Raw genomic sequence first — 18567 nt, 5'->3', positions numbered from 1 at the left:
TTCATTAATCACAATTATTAAGAAATGTCCTTTCGTTAATTTATTAGAACAAACCTTTTAGGTAAAAACATTTATACTGTTTATCCTTTTTCCCCCCTTTAGTGTTCCTGTACTTGTTCCTGTAAGGAAGATGTTCCAATTGTGAAGCTGAATTCCCTGCCTATGGGAGAGAAAGTGCCCATAGTGGAAGTGAGTGCCTTCTTTAAAAACTAGAAATAAATGTGTATTTATTGGTGAATTTGTAAAACATTTCAGTTAAGATGTACACAAATGTGCAAAAGGTGCAGCCGGTGCAGCGATAATAAAATAATGTACAATTTTTAAAAATAAACAATTATATTATTATACTTTTGAAAATAATATGTTTGCTAAAATTATTGGTAACACCAAAAAATCTTCCAGAACAGCCAACTTTTCACAAGCTTTGGAAAACCATGAGAATTTCAACTATTCTTGCCACAAGAGGGAAGCAGTTTTAGAGGAAGGAAATCTCCAGAATGTCCAATTTTGGAGTCCCTTTCTATTGCCCCTATTAATAGGTGGGGACTTTCAGAAATATTGATGTCCTTGGATTAGGCAGGCCTAATCTATGTGGGACAAGTGATCCTGAAAGTAAATAGGCCCCGAGTCACCTGAGGTTTTTATCTATGATAACCAATTGCTTGAATTGTATTTGGAAGTACTGTATGTGTATATACATATTGTATATATGCAGTCTGTCATTTGCACCTCTATAACTGTCTGGTTTGGTTCTGAAACTCAAGAAGACAGACACAGACTTCAGAGGATTATCAGAACTGCAGAAAAAGAATTACTGCCAACCTGCCTTCCGTTGACAACCTGTATACTACACAACTCCAAAAGAGGGCCGTGAAAATATTTACAGACCCCTCGCATCCTGGACATAAATTGTTTCAACTCTCACACTCAAAACGTCGCTATAGAGCACTGCACACCAAGACAACTAGACACAAGAACAGGTTTTTTTTCTGAATGCCATCACTCTGTTAAACAATAATTCCCTCACCAGTCACCACTGTCAAACTATTCACTACGGCTGCATTACTATTACTATTAGTTTTTCTCATCGTTCTTATCACCCATCTTCTCCCACTTATGACTGTATGACTGTAACTTGTTGCTTGTATCCATACAATTTATAATAATATTGATTGTTTCCTGATGGCTTATTTGAACCCTATGATAATCACATTGAGAGCATATACACCGAAAACAAATTCCTTTTGTGTTCCATCACACTTGGCCAATAAAAAATTCTGTTCTATTCCATTCCATTCCATTCTATTCTACAGCTGCTGCAATAACCATATTACAGAAGTATGCAGAGAGGTTTTAAGGTTTTAAGCCCCATATAAAATGAATTATAATTATTCATATGGAAAAATATAAGTGACCTTCAGGTTTTGAGTAAGGCTACAATATTGACCTAATCTGTAACACTGCCTTAAATGATTTCCATTTCTTTTTCACAGAATGGATTACTTTTTTGCCTATCGCTACTATCATCCTCCCCTTGATCTTTCTTAGCCTAATCTAATGAAGCTCTCCCTTGTAATCACCCAGTTGCCAAATAGTCAACATTTCAATACACTATGCATGGCAAATATATGTTCTCAAATCCTGTAAATGTTTACCTTTTCTCCTTACCTCCCTTCATATCTCTACCCATCGGGAGTAAATTCCCCCGCCTTCTCGTTCTTACAGCTTCTTATTTAGGAAATGATTATTCACTTCTCTTCTTTGTATGTGGTTGGTGGCTCACTGTTCCCTCAATTCAGTTCCATATTGGGCAATTGGCATTCCTCCTTCAGTTGTGTTTACTCATTCTTCTCCGTAGCCTGCATGACCGGCAATTCCACCTGGCAGTTTCTTGTTCTTCTACCCTGTTTTGTCCTACGCCACCCAAATCTCTGTTTCCTCTTTATTTCCTTAACATACTTTTTAAAAGAAGACTTCAATGTCTTCTCTTCTCCCATCTTTTGCATTTTTGGATCCAAACCATGTGAAGTCATTTTGGCTGCATAGCGTTCTGAGTACCATCCAAGATCGAAGAGGATTTTGTTTAGCTAGACTGCGTGAGTCCTGAGCAACATTAACTTAATGCTAGGAAAGCAACAATCTCTTGTTGGATAAAGATCTTCCATATAACCTAAATTTTAGATTGTTTCAGGCAAAAGAATGAAATCCTTCATAGCGCACCCAAGGCACTCCTTTGCAGAAAATATGCTGCCTTTCTGTGCAACTCGGAGATGCCTATCTTCATAATGTGTAGGTTTTGAGAAGATCTTCCACAATTAAGTTGGTTTTCTTCCCACTCAGTTGCTGCTTCAGAAGAAATATTGCAGAAGCTGCAGGGTTGGAAGATTTTCAGTGAAACTTCATCTCATCTCATCTTATTTTTGGTCTCCTGGATTTCTTCCTTTCTGTTGTAACAAGGCACAATCACATTTTAAAATCATTTCCTGATCCTTCCTTGGTAGATCTAAATGATTACTTTGCAGTTCCAATGTATTCCCCCCCCCCCCCTTCTGCTTACTACAAAATAAAAGCCACACACAATAACAAACATTGCCAGGTGTTAGATGGAGCAAAGATTTATTAAATGCCACTAATCAACCAGAGATAACCAGACTGCTGGCTAAGCTCCTGGTTGTAATGATAAAACAGGTCACTGAATGTAAATCCTAGTTATTAGGATGTAACTCATGATAGAGCTAGAAATTGAGCTAGAGCTAAATACAGAGACAGAGACAGAACTAGAGACGGAGACAGAGAAAGAGACAGAGTTTGTGAGAAAGATAAAAGATGACCCCATGGGGTTACTTAAATTAAAAAACAAAGGCTGCTAGATAGAATGCAGATGTTTTGGATTTAGAACCAATGGGAAGTAATTTAGGTATCTGATATAAATAAATATGGGATTGTTTGCATTTTCCATAGGTTAAAGATATTTATCACATGCTTTCGATCTTATGTATCCTGTTATCTTTACCATTGCAATCCCATCTCTATGACCGGATTAAGGTTGAACTTCCAGTTCAGTATGCTTATTTTAGTTTGGAAATTACAAATTAACTAGCCCTGAAAGGAGCCATACTTTGCAATTCTGAGTACATAATCATAAGGAGAAGCTTTCACTTCCTTTTTTATTTCCTTATCTACAATCACCTATACCACATTTACAACAAATTTTAGGTCTGGGTAGTCACTGATAAATGTTTCCATTGGATTATGACAGCAGACAATGCAAAATTGTGTATTCTAACCATTTTTTATACTTGAAAGTTTGGAGTACTCCATATATCCCAAAATTTCAAGTATAAAAATGGTTAGAATATAGAATTTTGCATTGTCTGCTGTCATAATCCAACAGAAACATTTCTCAGTGGAATTAATTTTGCAATTGTCTAAAAGAAAGAAATGACAAACGAATTATACAGAGATACTGTTTAGTAGCTTAATAATAGAAGTAACTTTATTTACAGTATAAATAAAGAATGTGCAATTATAGCATTAACAAAGTAATGTACAATGTATATATATCCTTTTGACAGAAAACAGGGTTATAAATACTCAAATGTTTGATGTATGTCTGCTTTTGTTATGTGTGTACCTATTCCAAAATAATTTAAATTTTTTTAAAAAGAAATGGGGGCAAACTAAAATATTTTAGATCAGGGGTGTCAAACTCAAGGCCCATGGATCTGGCCTGTGGGGTGCTTATATCTGGCAGACAGGGCCACCCTGGAAATAGCGAAAGACTGGTCTACGGTGCCTCTGCCAATGAAAACGATCTCTCAATCTCCATTTTTGGCTGGGTGGCCTCCTAAAACTCTCTGCCAGTGAAAATGGAGCTTGGGAGGGCAGCACTTGGGCCACCACATCACCCTTGATGTCAAGCTGGCCATACTCCCCCTGCTCTCCCAAGGTCAAACAGAACCCTGATGTGGCCCTCAATGAAATTGAGTTTTACATCCCTGTTTTAGATACTCTTAAAAACCAGTCTAGAAATATAACAATTAAAAAGTAGAGGTGGGTAGTTCATATATTATAAAATTGTGAATTAGCTCATCACATAATTAGGATAATTTCCTCTAATCTTGTGAAATGTGGGGAATCCCCCAAATTGACCCTTCATGAAATAAAAATTATTATGCCATTATTGGCTTACTACTTGTAGCAGCTACAATGCTGGATTTTAAACTGACTTTCAGCCTCAGGATCTGTCAACCCACTTCTTGTTCCTTTACGCAGAAATTAAGTTGTTCATATTATTTTGAGGAAATATTCTGAGTCATTCTGTTTTGAAGAATAGTAACTTTCATAATTATTTAAATAGCCATTTAAAGAGTGCAGCTAATATTTTTCTTTTTTAATTTAAAGTGAAAATATGTTCGTTCTGTGATTTTTACACAGTTACATTCTGTTTTTCAGGATAAAAAATACAATCTGCATGTAAAAGTGGACGATTGGTAAGAAGCACCAATATTTAATATTATTCTTACTTTACATATCTAGGCTGCCAGATACCCCTGTGGGATTAAAGACTGCACAAGGGTAAAGTGGGGTTAGTAGTAATTGAATAGAAATTTCTCGGAAAGCAGACCATCAAATAAGCTACAGTTAATAATAACATACAATATTTTTTTGAATATAAGACACACCCTTTCCCCGCTAAAAGAGGCTGAAAGTTTGGATGCATCTTATACTCCAAATATAGCTTTTTCAAAGCTTTGTTTTTCAACCCTAGTAAGGTGCTAACAATCTTCCTGGCTTGCAGCATTTTTTCATTCCTATTCTCTCTGATTAAGTGTTTTTCCAGCCCTAAATCTTTGCAGCCTTATTTTCATTGCTACTCCCTCTGAGAAAGGGTTTTTCAGCCCTAACAAGGTGCTAAGAATCTTAAGGATTTTTTCATTGCTACTCCCTCCAAAGAAGATTTTTTTTCCAGCCCTAAGTCTTTGCAGGCTTGTTTTCATTGGTACTCCCTCCAAAGAAGATTTTTATCAGCTCTAACCAGGGAATATAATAATGTGCTGAAGCTGACCAGACTAAGGATGCTAGCCAGATGAATACCTGGTAGGTAGATCCCCCCCCCCTATTTTCCTATCCCAAAACTAAGGTATACTCCAAAAAATACAGTAATCAGATTACCTTTTGTACTGTATGGAAGAATTAAAAAACCCTAATATAATAAACAATTGACAAAACTATTCACATAATGAAAAAAGGTTAATAAACCATTAAAGCAAGATTTTTATTTTTTTTAAAAATCAGATCTCAGATGCTGAACCACCAAGATATACCAAAGAAATCAAATAAAGAAACAAACATTTAAATTAAAAATTGTATATTTTAAATTTCTACAACTGCTGAAATATTTAAAAGCTCACGAAAACAAAAAAGAAAAAAAGTTTACAGCTCAACTGAAAAGTAATTTCAGAATGACATTTAAAAAAATTAAGTATGCATTTCATTAGAGGAGGGCATATTGTCAGCCTTCTTAAGGCACTTTTTATCATGTCTATACCTGAGTGCTATCTAAAAGTACTTTTGAGATGTGCAGTATATTGTATGAAATTCTTGAACACATAATAGTTATTTCATAGATTGTGACAGTGTTCGGTCACTTTAAATCAGGGCTGTCAAACTCATAGCCGGTGGACTGGATATGTCATGCATTGGCTATGCCCAAACCCAGTTTAGTGAAGGGGAGGAAAGTCATATGTCATGTGATGCTGCCATGACAACGTGAGTTTGACACTCTTGCTTTAAATCATCTTGTTTAATTACATTTTTGTGTGAACACAGTTATCTTGTATATTGAGATAAAGTTTCTAAGCTATGTTTTATGTCTTAGTGATTGTTCCTGCCCAGGAGACCTAGATGTGCGCTTGGGATATGATCTCTGTTCACAAGAGCAAGAGTTCTTGTGTAAGCGAAAAAGAATTGTTGCTCAAGCTTTGAAGCAGGTTCTCCAGCTAGATTACGACTTGCAAGATCATGAGGTATGTGGGTTGCTGACAGATGTTACTTAACATTAAAGAAAATCAATTTATTTTATTTTTGGTGAGCTTTTCCCCAGTCATTACCTATTTGCTTATAAGTTTTGGATTGTCTTTGTTGTGTTTATATCATCTTGTTCTGAATTGTTTAGTTTACTACTGCAATCTGGGGTTTTAAATAAGTAATGGGAAATAGATATATTTCTGGACCAGATTATCTCAAGGACCGTCTTCTGCTGCACGAATCCAAGCGACCAGTTAGGTCCCACAGAGTGGGCCTTCTCCAGGTCCCGTCAACAAAACAATGTCGTTTGGCGGGGCCCAGGGGAAGAGCCTTCTCTGTGGCGGCCCCGGCCCTCTGGAACCAACTCCCCCCGGAGATTAGAATTCCACCCTCCAACTCCACCCTCCTCGCCTTTCGTAAGCTCCTTAAAACCCACCACTGCCGTCAGGCATGGGGGAACTGAGATATTCTTTCCCCCTAGACCTTTACAATTTATGCATGATATGTTAGTTTGTTTGTTTGTTTGTTTGTTTGTTTGTATGTTTGGTTTTACAATAAGGGTTTTTTAGTTGTTTTAGTATTGGATTTACATGCTATTTTTTATTACTGTTGTTAGCCGCCCCGAGTCTATGGAGAGGGGCAGCATACAAATCCAATAAATAAATAAATAAATAAATAAATAAATAAATAAATAAATAAATAAATAAATAAATAAATAAATAAATAAATAAATAAATAAATAAATAAATAAATAAATAAATAAATAAATAAATAAATAAATAAATAAATAAATAAATAAATAAATAAATAAATAAATAAATAAATAAATAAATAAATAAATAAATAAATAAATAAACAAACAAACAAACAAACAAACAAACAAACAAACAAACAAACAAACAAACAAACAAACAAATAAATAAATAAATAAATAATATATACAATATTTCTAATAATTAAACAATACACTTTTTTGGAACGTATTTTACTGTTATCTGAAGGAACAAGTTCTCTAGAACTGACCCAGTGAGTGTTGTTTTTGGTGTTATAAAAAAACCCGGGTTCTCTTTTTTCAAGTGACTGAAAGCCAAGGATATATACGTTTTCTTTAGATATCCAAGTGTTTCTCAAACTTGGCAACTTTAAGAATTCCGCACCCCGCATGTCTTAAGACTGCCAAGTTTGAGAAATCTGAGGTCGAACTTATGAAGAAACACTCAGGTGAGTGCAAGGTTAACCCTTGTCCACCAAATACAACCCATTTATTATCCAGGTATTACTTTGTGCTTATTTTTAAATTTGCCCTGTCCTTGTTTTACTCAGATTCCTGTGGTGGCAATCATGACAACTGGAGGTGGGACAAGGTCATACACAACAACATTTGGCTCTCTAAGGGCACTCAAAAAACTGAATATTATGGATTGCATAACATACATGTCTGGGTTGTCTGGAACTTCATGGTAAGTGAAAATTCATGATAGATTGTTGGGAATAACATGGTAATACTGTTCACACTGCTGTGCATTTACACAAGTCTATAGCAATGCTATGTAGACATTCTTATATTTGTATCACTTTATCAATTATGAATAATCTCACTTACAAAAATTTTGCCAGACCCATCCTCGAATACAGCTTATCTGTTTGGAACCCATATCGCATCTCAGACATTAACACCCTTGAAAATGTCCAAAGATACTTCACGAGAAGAGCCCTTCCCTCCTCCACTCAAAATAGAATACCCTACGAGACTAGACTTTCAATCCTGGGCCTAGAAAGTTTAGAACTAAGACGGCTTAAACTAGATCTAAGTATTGCCCACAAGATCATATGCTGCAACATCCTGCCTGTCGGCGACTAATTCAGCTTCAACCACACCAACACAAGAGCACACAACAGATTTAAATTTAATATTAACCGCTCCAAACTTGACTTCAGTAACCAAGTTGTCGAAGCATGGAACTCATTACCGGACTCCATAGTGTCATCCCCAAACCCCCAACACTTTACCCTTAGATGATCTACGGTTGACCTATCCAGATTCCTAAGAGGTCAGTAAGGGGTGTGCATAAGTGCACCAGAGTGCCTTCCGTCCCCTGTCCTAATGTTTCTTTTATTTTTTTACTAGCATCATGTATATGAATATTACTATATTTAATGTTTCTTATTATTATTTTCTTGCTATTAGTATCATGTATATGAATATTTACATACCTCCAATATGTACTTGACAAAACAAATAAATAAAATACATATGGAAACATGAGGCTTTCTCGATGATCATTTTAAATATCTCTGTATTTAAGTCAAATGTGGATGTTATTGTGTTTATACATGTATCAAACCAAATTTGTGTTTTTATACTACTCATTTTCATCTTATTAGATAAGTATGTCACTATGTAACTTTATAGATGTTTTCAAATACCCGTTATCATTTGTCTTTATCCTCAAATCTCAAAAGCACTAGTAGCATCATAGACAGCAATTTTGCAAGTCTGAAAAATGTGTTATATTATTGCTGGCTTGTTGAGAACTATCTAATTTTATAAGGACCTGTGGTAGGCCAATCCTCCAGTTGAAATGAAACATTTAGTATAGGAATCCTTATTAAAAATTTCAATCTGATTTTCACTTTATTTATCCAGTGAAAGGGACACTGTTTCTTCTGCTGAGTTGCTCATACCAAGGAGAAGCCATTTTCCTAATATCTAGCCAAATCTATAAAACCAAATTGTAATTTGTTGGCATAAACATAATGAGAATTTGACTGAAGAAACACTTGAGAAATTAGGAATGTACTGCTGCTAGTCTCAGAGTATCATTTTATACACATTTGTAAGTACTTTTAATTTTTGGTATATTTCTCATTGATTGCATTGTGTTTTTTCAGGGCCATGGCACATCTATACAGGGATGCTTACTGGTCCCAGAATGATCTACATGAAAAAATAGAGGAGGCTAAGAGACAAGTGACCAAAAGCAAGTTGGAAATGTTCACCCCGAACCGTATGAAATACTACTATCAACAGTTGAATCAAAGGAAACAGGAGGGCTACCCGACAACTTTTATAGATCTCTGGGGACTCATCCTGGAATATTTGTTAAATGATGGGGTAAAGTCTAATAATTTTTTTCCCACTTCCTAGGAATTATGGATACCTGTTATAAAAATGTAAAGAGTAATGTTGTTATAATATATTAATTAGAATTAAATATTCTATTATATTAATAGTAAAAACATTAATTTGGGTTGCAGGTACCCAAGGTGATATCAAGCAACTATGTCATTCTTATTGTCCTGAGTAAAAAAAAACCTTTATTAATTTCATCTTCTTTTTCATCCACATGTTCAATTGTTATATTTAGGATTGTTCTATATTGGGTTGCATCAGGCATCTTTAATATTAAAATGATTTGTATTTATGTATTTTTGGTTGTTATGTACTTATTCCATAACATTTTGGGGTTTTTTTTCTCTTTTACAATTAGAAAGATAACCACAGGCTTTCAGAGCAGAAAGAAACCTTGATAAATGGACAAAATCCCCTGCCCATCTATGTAACTATTAACATCAAGGACAAGTACAGTACTCAAGATTTCAAAGGTGATTGATAACACGAAAGACAGAGTTGTTGTTGTTGTTACCAAATGAGTTTTGGTTTTACATCTATTTGGAGCCACATAATATGAATGACAAGATTACATCTCCTGGTTACTAGCATAGATGGCAGTCTCTAACCAACCCTGGATGATCTCCAAGTAGCTAAGCAAAAAGTTTAAGATTTAAATTGTAGACTAGGTGGCAAAATAAAAGAAATCCCAGAAGGAGACGATGGCAAACCACTTCAGTGTTATTACCAATGAAGTTACAATGTTACATCCATATTCCATGAAGTCACTAGGAGGCAAGCTTGAGTTTAAAAAAATATTTATATGATGATAGAGTGTCTGTCTTAAAATCCACCTCCTATAGAAAATCCATCCAAAAGTCAAATTTTGAGATTTTAACTATGCATCCCCAAATATTTATCTCTGATTATTACTTGATCTATATATTATTTATATTTATTTTATATGTAGATATAGAATGAGTCTGATTTTTCTTTATGAAATATTGATCGTTCTATCTCCCATATATATATTTGTAATGAAGCTGATTTGATGTTTTTAGGGATGAGAAAGAATAATTGGCCAAGGTCAACCACCGGCTTTGTGCCTAAGGAGGGCCTAGAACTCATAGTATTGTGGTTTCAAGCCTTAACCATTAAACCAAACTGGTTTTCTCAACATACGATTAATTAATTGGGCATATAAGTTCAGTTATCTCTGCCTGCCATCCTTTGTGACAAGGCATTAAAACAGCAAAGATTTTTACTACACTTGATCTTAGCCAAATGGCTGAGAAGCGATCACAGCAAAGATTTTAAAATATTATTTTGTGTATTTATATTTCAAGAAGGTTTGGTTCCAAGGTATGATTCCAATGAACAAACAAACAAAATCTCATGAGTGTATTTCAGCCTTTGTTTTCCTAAGCAAATAAATATACCTCAAATTCTCATAAACAGTAAGCTCCTTCATTTAACTGTTGGCCTACCCATGCCATGTAGAGGGGGGGGGGGAGAGAAAGATTTCATTGGAAATCTGTGTTTAAAAAATCTAGGTTCAACCTGAAAGACTCTTTTGTTACTGAGAACCAAGAACAAATTCAAAACCCAAGGTGGTTTACTTTGCATTATTTTTTTTGCAAGCTTTATATCCTGCCAATTTTTAATTTGTTCAATTTATAAACTCCTTTTATGATCCAAGTGACTATGGACAACAACAACTTATTAATGCAATGCACTTCAAATTTATTTAAAATTTAAATACATTTCAATGTAAAACTAAATTCATTATAATTTAAACTAATTTAACTCAAGGCAGCTGATCGTCTCCCTTGTGATGCCTGCAATAATTCTGTAAAGTAGATTGGTTGACTAACAGTCTATGGTTGGGATAGAATGCTTAGAGGTTGACAGGTTCAAATTAAGCAAAGAAGCTTTAGTTGTTTAGCACAATATTTAACCAAAGCATCCTATTTACATTTTAACATCTAATTCCAGTAACATTGATTTCTGGGTGCATATCAGTATCGGGTTCCTACTAGTACAGAGGAGGATGCCGCACAGGTAGTAAAACTGGAGCTGCATGCACAGCTTCAGGTTTCTGGCATGCGCGCATGCATCCCAATGGGATTTTGGGATGCATGCCATCTACATGGCTACCTTTGTAGATGGGGCTACCTTTGAAAAGGTTTCGGAAACATCAGATCGTACAGAACGCAGCCGCGAGAGCCATCGTGGGGCTTCCAAGATTCGCCCATGTTTCTTCAACACTCCGTGGCTTGCATTGACTCAGAATTCAAAATGTTGGTCATGACCTTTAAAGCCCTACATGGCATTGGACCAGATAATCTCCGGAACTACCTGCTATCGCACGAATCCCAGCGACCAATAAGGTCCCACAGAGTTGGCCTTCTCCGGGTCCCGTCGACTAAACAATGTCGTTTGGCGGGACCCAGGGGAAGAGCCTTCTCTGTGGCGGCCCCGGCCCTCTGGTACCAACTCCCCCCAGAGATTAGAATTCCCCCCACCTTCCCTGTCTTTCGTAAACTACTTAAGACTCATTTATACCGCCAGGCATGGGGGAGTTGAGATATTCCTTCCCCCTAAGCCATTAGAAGTTATGCATGGTATGTTTGTGTGTATGTTTGGTTTTATAAATAAGGATTTTTAGTTGTTATATTATTGGATTGTCACATGTTGTTATTATCATTGTTATTAGCCGCCCCAAGTCTACGGAGAGGGGCGGCATACAAATCCAGTAAATTATTATTATTATTATTATTATTATTATTATTATTATTATTATTATTATGCTTCTGCGCAAGCATAGGAAGAAAAATCTCACAAAGGGATGAGCATGAGATTTGGGTGGCTTTTTTGCTTCTGCGCATGCGTGTGTTCCCTCATGACATCTTGCTTCCTGCATATGCGCTGAAGCAAAATCTCATTGCATGCATTCCAGAGACATAGCGGTAGCGGCAACCCTCACCTGGTGTATACTGTGTTATAGTTCTGGAATTTCCCATAGGACTTGAAAGAGTATATTTGTCTTCTCCAACAACTCTTTGGATCCAGTCAGTGCAACAAGATGATTCAAGATGGGGATCTATGAAAATGTTTGTATGGCCATTAGAAGGATAGTTTTAGGTTTCTCTCCCCAAATGTTATCCCTCTTTACACGATGGAAATTATTTTTGCTTTGCAGGTTTATTTTATACTTGTTCACAATTAGGAGTGCTCAGGTACTACTATTTTTTTTCCCTTCTTCTTTCTCCAGAATGGCTAGAATTTACACCCTACGAGGTGGGATTTCTGAAGTATGGAGCCTTTGTGCATCCTGAGGACTTTGGAAGTGAATTTTTCATGGGCCGCCTGATAAAAAAGCTTCCAGAAACCCGGTTGTGCTATCTTCATGGTGATGTGGTCAATTATATAAAATACTAAAAATATTGTTTTTATAGCAAATATTAAAATCTACCACCTCATAGGTGGGTCTCTGATCTGATTTTTAACTTCAAGGATAGTTAACATCAAGTCCTGCAGATGTAGGTGTAATGGAATGTAATGGATATGTAATGCAAGTTGGTGTAGAACTCCAACTTCCCTTAGGCCTAGCAATATGGTCAGTGGTAAGGTGTTAGGAGAATTAAAGGACCATGCACTGCCACTCTTTATTTATTTGTTTGTTTGTTTGTTTGTTTGTTTGTTTATTTATTTATTTATTTAGTCCAATACACAATACACATTGAAGAGAATAGACATGTAGTAATATATATAAAGAAAAGGATAGGAGAAAAGATATAAAAATAGAGGAGAAGATATATGAAAGGAAGAAAAGATAAAGGAGATAAAGGAGAGACAATTGGACAGGGGACAAAAGGCACACTAGTGCACTTATGCACGCCCCTTACTGACCTCTTAGGAACCTGGAGAGGTCAATCGTGGATAGTCTAAGAGAAAAATGTTGGGGGTTAGGGGTTGACACTACTGAGTCAGGTAATGAGTTCCACGCTTCGACAACTCTATTGCTGAAGTCATATTTTTTACAGTCAAGTTTGGAGCGGTTAATATTAAGTTTGAATCTGTTGCGTGCTCTTGTGTTGTTGCGATTGAAGCTGAAGTAGTCATTGACAGGTAGAATGTTGCAGCATATGATCTTGTGGGCAATACTTAGATCGTGTTTTAGGCATCGTAGTTCTAAGCTTTCTAGACCCAGGATAGTGAGTCTAGTTTCGTAGATTGTTCTAATATAATTAACAGGAGTCTATCAGTCTTTTTGTTCAGATCTTGGACAAAATTAATTAATTATAGCATCACCTTGAATTTCAAGATGGGAAGCAAATAAATTTGAAAGAAGGGGAGAAAAGAGGGTGATATACTTGGGAAATAAAGCCAGATTCAACCAAGTAACATAAGCTTCCAAAAGAAAATACAGGCCAATAACATAGATTCCTCTATGATAAGAAGAAATCATGACATTCATTCATTCATTCATTCATTCATTCATTCATTCGTGATAGTATAATATGTCCCAAACCTAGCACTTAAAAACATTTATGAGTATGAGTATCTTTCTACTTCCATTCAGAACATAAAAAACATTTCATTAAATATTAGTAGTAGCCTCCAGCTTGGTCACTTCCTTCTGTTTACAACTGTTTACAACTCTTTAAATGCCCAATTTTCACACAGACATTCCAAGCAGCGATTTAGGCAAGGTCTCTGTTATGGAGAAATCAGAAATGGAAGAGTAGGAAAGAGCCAGAGTCAAGTCCAGCCTCGGTCTGAAAAGACTGCTTAGTGACTTTAGACTGTCTCTGGGATGGTTGTTAGGAGTGAAAAATGGAGAGATAGCTATACATAATGCTTTGAGTTCTTAGAGAAAAAGAAACAAAACTAAAACTAACATATGAAGGGAGGTCATGAGATCAGATGAATGACAGGACAATTCTCAATGGAACTGTTTTTAGGTTGTCAGTAAAGATACCATTCTCCTCCCCCACAGGTATGTGGAGTAGCATATTTTCACTCAACTTGCTGTATATTTGGAATAGAGTTAACAGTTCAGAAGAATTCTGGCATCAATGGACTCAAGACAAATTTATAGATATTGGTGAGTATCTTTCTTGCTTCTGCTTAAACCAATATAGAAAGGGAAAGGGTTTTTTTTGGGGGGGGGGGTTGCTTGAGTTTACACACTTCGATGTGGGGCTTGTTTGGTTTAGGCTGTGTAGGCTAAGCCATCGTGATTTGTAAAATATGGTTTAGTGTGTTGCAGGAAGGAACTGCAGCAGCCAACTGTGGCTTTATTCAGTAAATCATAGCTACACAAACTGCAGTTTAGCAGCATGTGTGAACCTATTCTATATTCAGTCCAGAAAAGAGTGGTGTTGAGAATATTTTCCTTTAAATGATTTCTATAAGCCTATCTTAGCAAAAAACACTATGTAGTCTTAAAGGAGAAATGAACCTCAGGAGAAAGGGGCGAGTACAAGTGCACTAGAGTGCCTTCCGTCCCCTGTCCTATTGCTCTCCTATATCTCCTATACCATTCTTCTATTCCTATATATCTTCTTCTGTTCTTTCATTGATATGTTCTATTACTATATCTTCTTTTCCATTCTTTCTTAGATATATTTTACTACGAGTATCTCCTCTATAACCTTCATCATGTATTTTACTATGTGTATGTATATATATATACCCACTAAAACCCTCATTGTGTATTGGAATAAATAAATAAATAAATAAATAAATAAATAAATAAATAAATAAATAAATAAATGAATAAATAAATGAATAAATGAATGAATGAATGAATGAATAAATGAATAAATGAATAAATAAATAAATAATAAACAAACAAACAAACCCTAATATCAGGACAGTCATACTGCTATTAGTCTTTAAATAGGAATGTATAAATTGTGAAGTTAGAGATGGATCAGAAATTATGGCTACATACTTGCTAATGAAACAGAGTTGCTTGCCTGCTCAGAAGGGCTCACACTGGACAAGATGGCGGATTCAAAATCACAGTATAAAACCCATTCATTGTGCATGTGTGTCCAATGCCAATGCAATAAAAGTTAATATACCACATTTTTCAGAGTATAAGATGCATTTTGTCCTCCCAAAAATTTACTTTAATTTACTTTAATTTAATTACTTAAATTTATAAGCCGTTCTTCTCCAAAGGGACTCAGGGTGGCGTACAGCAATAAAAAGAGGTTAAAAATTTAGGTGCATCTTATACTTTGAATGTAGCTTTTTCTAAGTTTTTTTCCCCCAGCCCTAACAAGGGGATAACCATCTTCCCAGCTCTTACCTTGCAGGCTTTTTCATTGTTACTCTCTCCAAAGAATGTTTTTCCAGCCCTAAGTCTTTGCAGGCTTTTTTCATTGCTCTACTTGCTCCAAATAAGTTTCTTTCCAGCCCTAAAGAGGTGCTAAAGATGTTCCCAGCTCTTACTAGCTTTCAGGCACTTTCATTGCTACTTGCTCAGAATAAGGTTTTTTTAAAAGCCCTAACCAGTGGATAAAATAATGAGCTGACGCTGGCCAGACTAAGAAGTCTAGCTAGATGAATTCCTAGCACAGTGATGACAAACCTTTTTTTCCCTCGGGTGCCAAATGACTGTGTGCGTGTGCTATCGTGCATGTGTGAGTGCCCACACCCATTATTCAATGTCTGGGGAGCAAACAGCTTCCCCTGCCCCACCCTAGAGGCCCTCTGGAGTCCAGAAACGGCCTGTTTCCCAACTTCTGGTGGGCCTAATAGACTCGTGTTTCTCCTTCCCAAACCCCCAAAGGTTTCCCTGGAGCGAGGGGAGGGTAAAAAAGCTCTCTCCCATCTCCCCAGAGACTCTCTGGAAGCTAAAAACACCATCCCAGAGCCTATGTGCAAGCCAAAAATCAGCTGGCAGACACACATGTGCACATTGGAGCTGAGCTAGGACAACAGCTCATATGCCAGCCGATATGGCTCCAGGTGCCACCTGTGGCAGCCATGCCAGAGGTTCACAATCACTGACCTAGCAGGTAGATTTTTCCCCCCTTATTTTCCTCCCCAAAAACTAAAGTGCATCTTATACTCTGGTGTGTCTTATACTCTGAAAAATACAGGATAATGTTGCAGGATCCAATCGGGGTCAGTCACTGGGACCAGAGGTTTAGTCATCCCAGCTTTCTGGCTCATGTTGGAGTCCGTTCTCAATCAACTTCTCTCTAGCAGAAAATGGGCTCCAGCACAAGTCTATGATGATTCAATTTATGGTCAGATGATTCAATTTATGGTCCCGGTAAATGACCATGCACACTTGGGTCTTACACTGTGAATGTTCCATTCTAATCTTGAAACAATTTCTTTCCAAAATCCATTGGCCCAAATAAGTACCTTAGAGCAGGGTTCTCCAACCTTGGCAATGCTGGTTCAGGGATTCTGGGAATTGAAGTCCATAAGTCTTATGATAGAGCCTCAGTGGCATAGTGGCGTAGTGGTTAGAGTGCAGTACTGCAAGCTACTTGTGCCGGAGGTGGAATAAGAACACGGATACCAAGAGCTGGGTTTAAATCGGTCACTTTATTAAAGTGTCTGCTTCTTCAGGAGCTGGGGGCAGAAGGAAGAATGCCTGAGGCAAAGCCCTATTTATAGGGCTCGCCCAGGCAAGCCCCAGCTCTGAAAGACAGTGCACGGGATTGCGAAGCCAGGCAACAGCGATCATGCGATACCTTGTGAGATAGCAGCCTAATTGGCTAAGCGCCAAGCCCGTGTTCTCCCTGGCCCTGGCACAATTTCGAGCAGCCGTTAAATCGGCCGCCGGGGCATTTCTGCTGATCACCGGCTGCCAACAGTTTGTCAGATCGAATTTCAGTAGGCTCAAGGTTGACTCAGCCTTCCATCCTTCCAAGATCGGTAAAATGAGGACCCAGATTGTTGGGGGCAATATGCCTATTCTTTGTAAACTGCTTAGTGAGGATTGTAAAGCACTGTGAAGCTGTATACAAGTCTAAATGCTATTGCTATTGCTAAGTCATCAAGTCGTCAAGGTTGGAGACCCCTGCCTTAGGGTGAATAACAAGAAAATATTTCCAAGTTTCAATTTACTTCCATTGTTGGAACATAGTAGCTTGTTCTGAAATTGAAATGAAATGTAGGGCTTTATAGGTCATATAATTTATAGGTCATATAAATTACCAAATAAGTACTTGCCCAGGTCTCTTTTAATTTTTGGATTAGTCTTCAATTCTTTTTTAAAAAAAATAGTATATGTTTGAATTAGGGGGGGAAATACATTTCTTGTCCTTTGTGTCTTGTTGCAGATGAAGACCCACACTTACCCACAAAACCCTATGAGCTAAAAAGCCGCATGTTTGTACCACCTGGAACTCTAGCCACAAAACTTCGTGGGGTTTTGACAGATCGCTTAGCTGTTGCGCAGTATCACAATTTTCTGAAAGGTTTCCAGATGCATGACTGCTACATGGAGGATACGCATTTTCATAGATGGAAAGGTGACTAGCACATATGATTTCAAACTATCATTAACTTGGTGTTCAGATTATCCTTTTTAAAATATATTTCTAAATGCATTTGGCATTAAAGTCTTAGGCTGGAGGTATACACTGTCCAGTTTAGGACTGAATTCGGATTCAAAATGCATGCCAATCTTCCCAGATTAAAAACAGTTGGTATGATTATGCTCCATATTATTATTATTATTATTATTATTATTATTATTATTATTATTATTATTATTTAGATTTGTATGCCGCTCCTCTCCGCAGACTCGGGGCGGCTCACAATACAATAAAAACAGTTTGTAACAAATCTAATAATTTACAATATAAAATATTTTAAAACCCCATTATTAAACAAACATACACACAAGCATACCATACATAAATTGTATAGGCCCGGGGGAGATATCTCAGTTCCCCCATGCCTGACGACAAAGGTGGGTTTTAAGGAGTTTGCGAAAGGCAAGGAGGGTAGGGGCAGTTCTAATCTCTGGGGGGAGCTGGTTCCAGAGAGTCGGGGCCGCCACAGAGAAGGCTCTTCCCCTGGGGCCCGCCAACCGACATTGTTTAGTTGACGGGACCCGGAGAAGGCCCACTCTGTGGGACCTAATCGGTCGCTGGGATACGTGCGGCAGAAGGCGGTCTCGGAGATATTCTGATATATTGTATATTATCTCGCTTTCATTTCATTAAGCAAAATAATTAATAAGTAGCAAATTTTAAAAACACGTTGGGACTGCGCCAAAAATGTTGTGGGAATATGTAATAATGTTACAATGTTTTATGCACCCCCCCTTACCGATCTCTTAGGAATGGGGTGAAGTCAACTGTAGACAGTTTAAGATTAAAGTTTTTGGGGTTTGGCGAAGAAACCACAGAGTCAGGTAGTGCATTCCAGGCATTGATCAC

At 37.0% G+C, this 18567-nt stretch overlaps 1 protein-coding gene across 1 annotated transcript in view; it reads left to right on the top strand.

The window, feature by feature from the left end:
* Nucleotides 1–18567, top strand: part of LOC139170396 (cytosolic phospholipase A2 epsilon-like) — a 55489-nt gene that overhangs the window by 29317 nt on the left and 7605 nt on the right. Inside the window, exons 10-18 of the mRNA XM_070757581.1 lie at nucleotides 103–189; nucleotides 4456–4493; nucleotides 5882–6029; nucleotides 7354–7490; nucleotides 8923–9145; nucleotides 9522–9636; nucleotides 12417–12554; nucleotides 14145–14252; nucleotides 17461–17652. Coding sequence (XP_070613682.1) covers nucleotides 103–189; nucleotides 4456–4493; nucleotides 5882–6029; nucleotides 7354–7490; nucleotides 8923–9145; nucleotides 9522–9636; nucleotides 12417–12554; nucleotides 14145–14252; nucleotides 17461–17652 — 1186 coding nt within the window. The remainder of the gene's footprint in view (nucleotides 1–102; nucleotides 190–4455; nucleotides 4494–5881; nucleotides 6030–7353; nucleotides 7491–8922; nucleotides 9146–9521; nucleotides 9637–12416; nucleotides 12555–14144; nucleotides 14253–17460; nucleotides 17653–18567) is intronic.

Source organism: Erythrolamprus reginae, chromosome 1, assembly GCF_031021105.1.
Source record: "Erythrolamprus reginae isolate rEryReg1 chromosome 1, rEryReg1.hap1, whole genome shotgun sequence".
In the NCBI taxonomy this organism is placed as follows: domain Eukaryota; kingdom Metazoa; phylum Chordata; class Lepidosauria; order Squamata; family Dipsadidae; genus Erythrolamprus; species Erythrolamprus reginae.
This window is presented reverse-complemented; position numbering and strand designations above follow the sequence as displayed.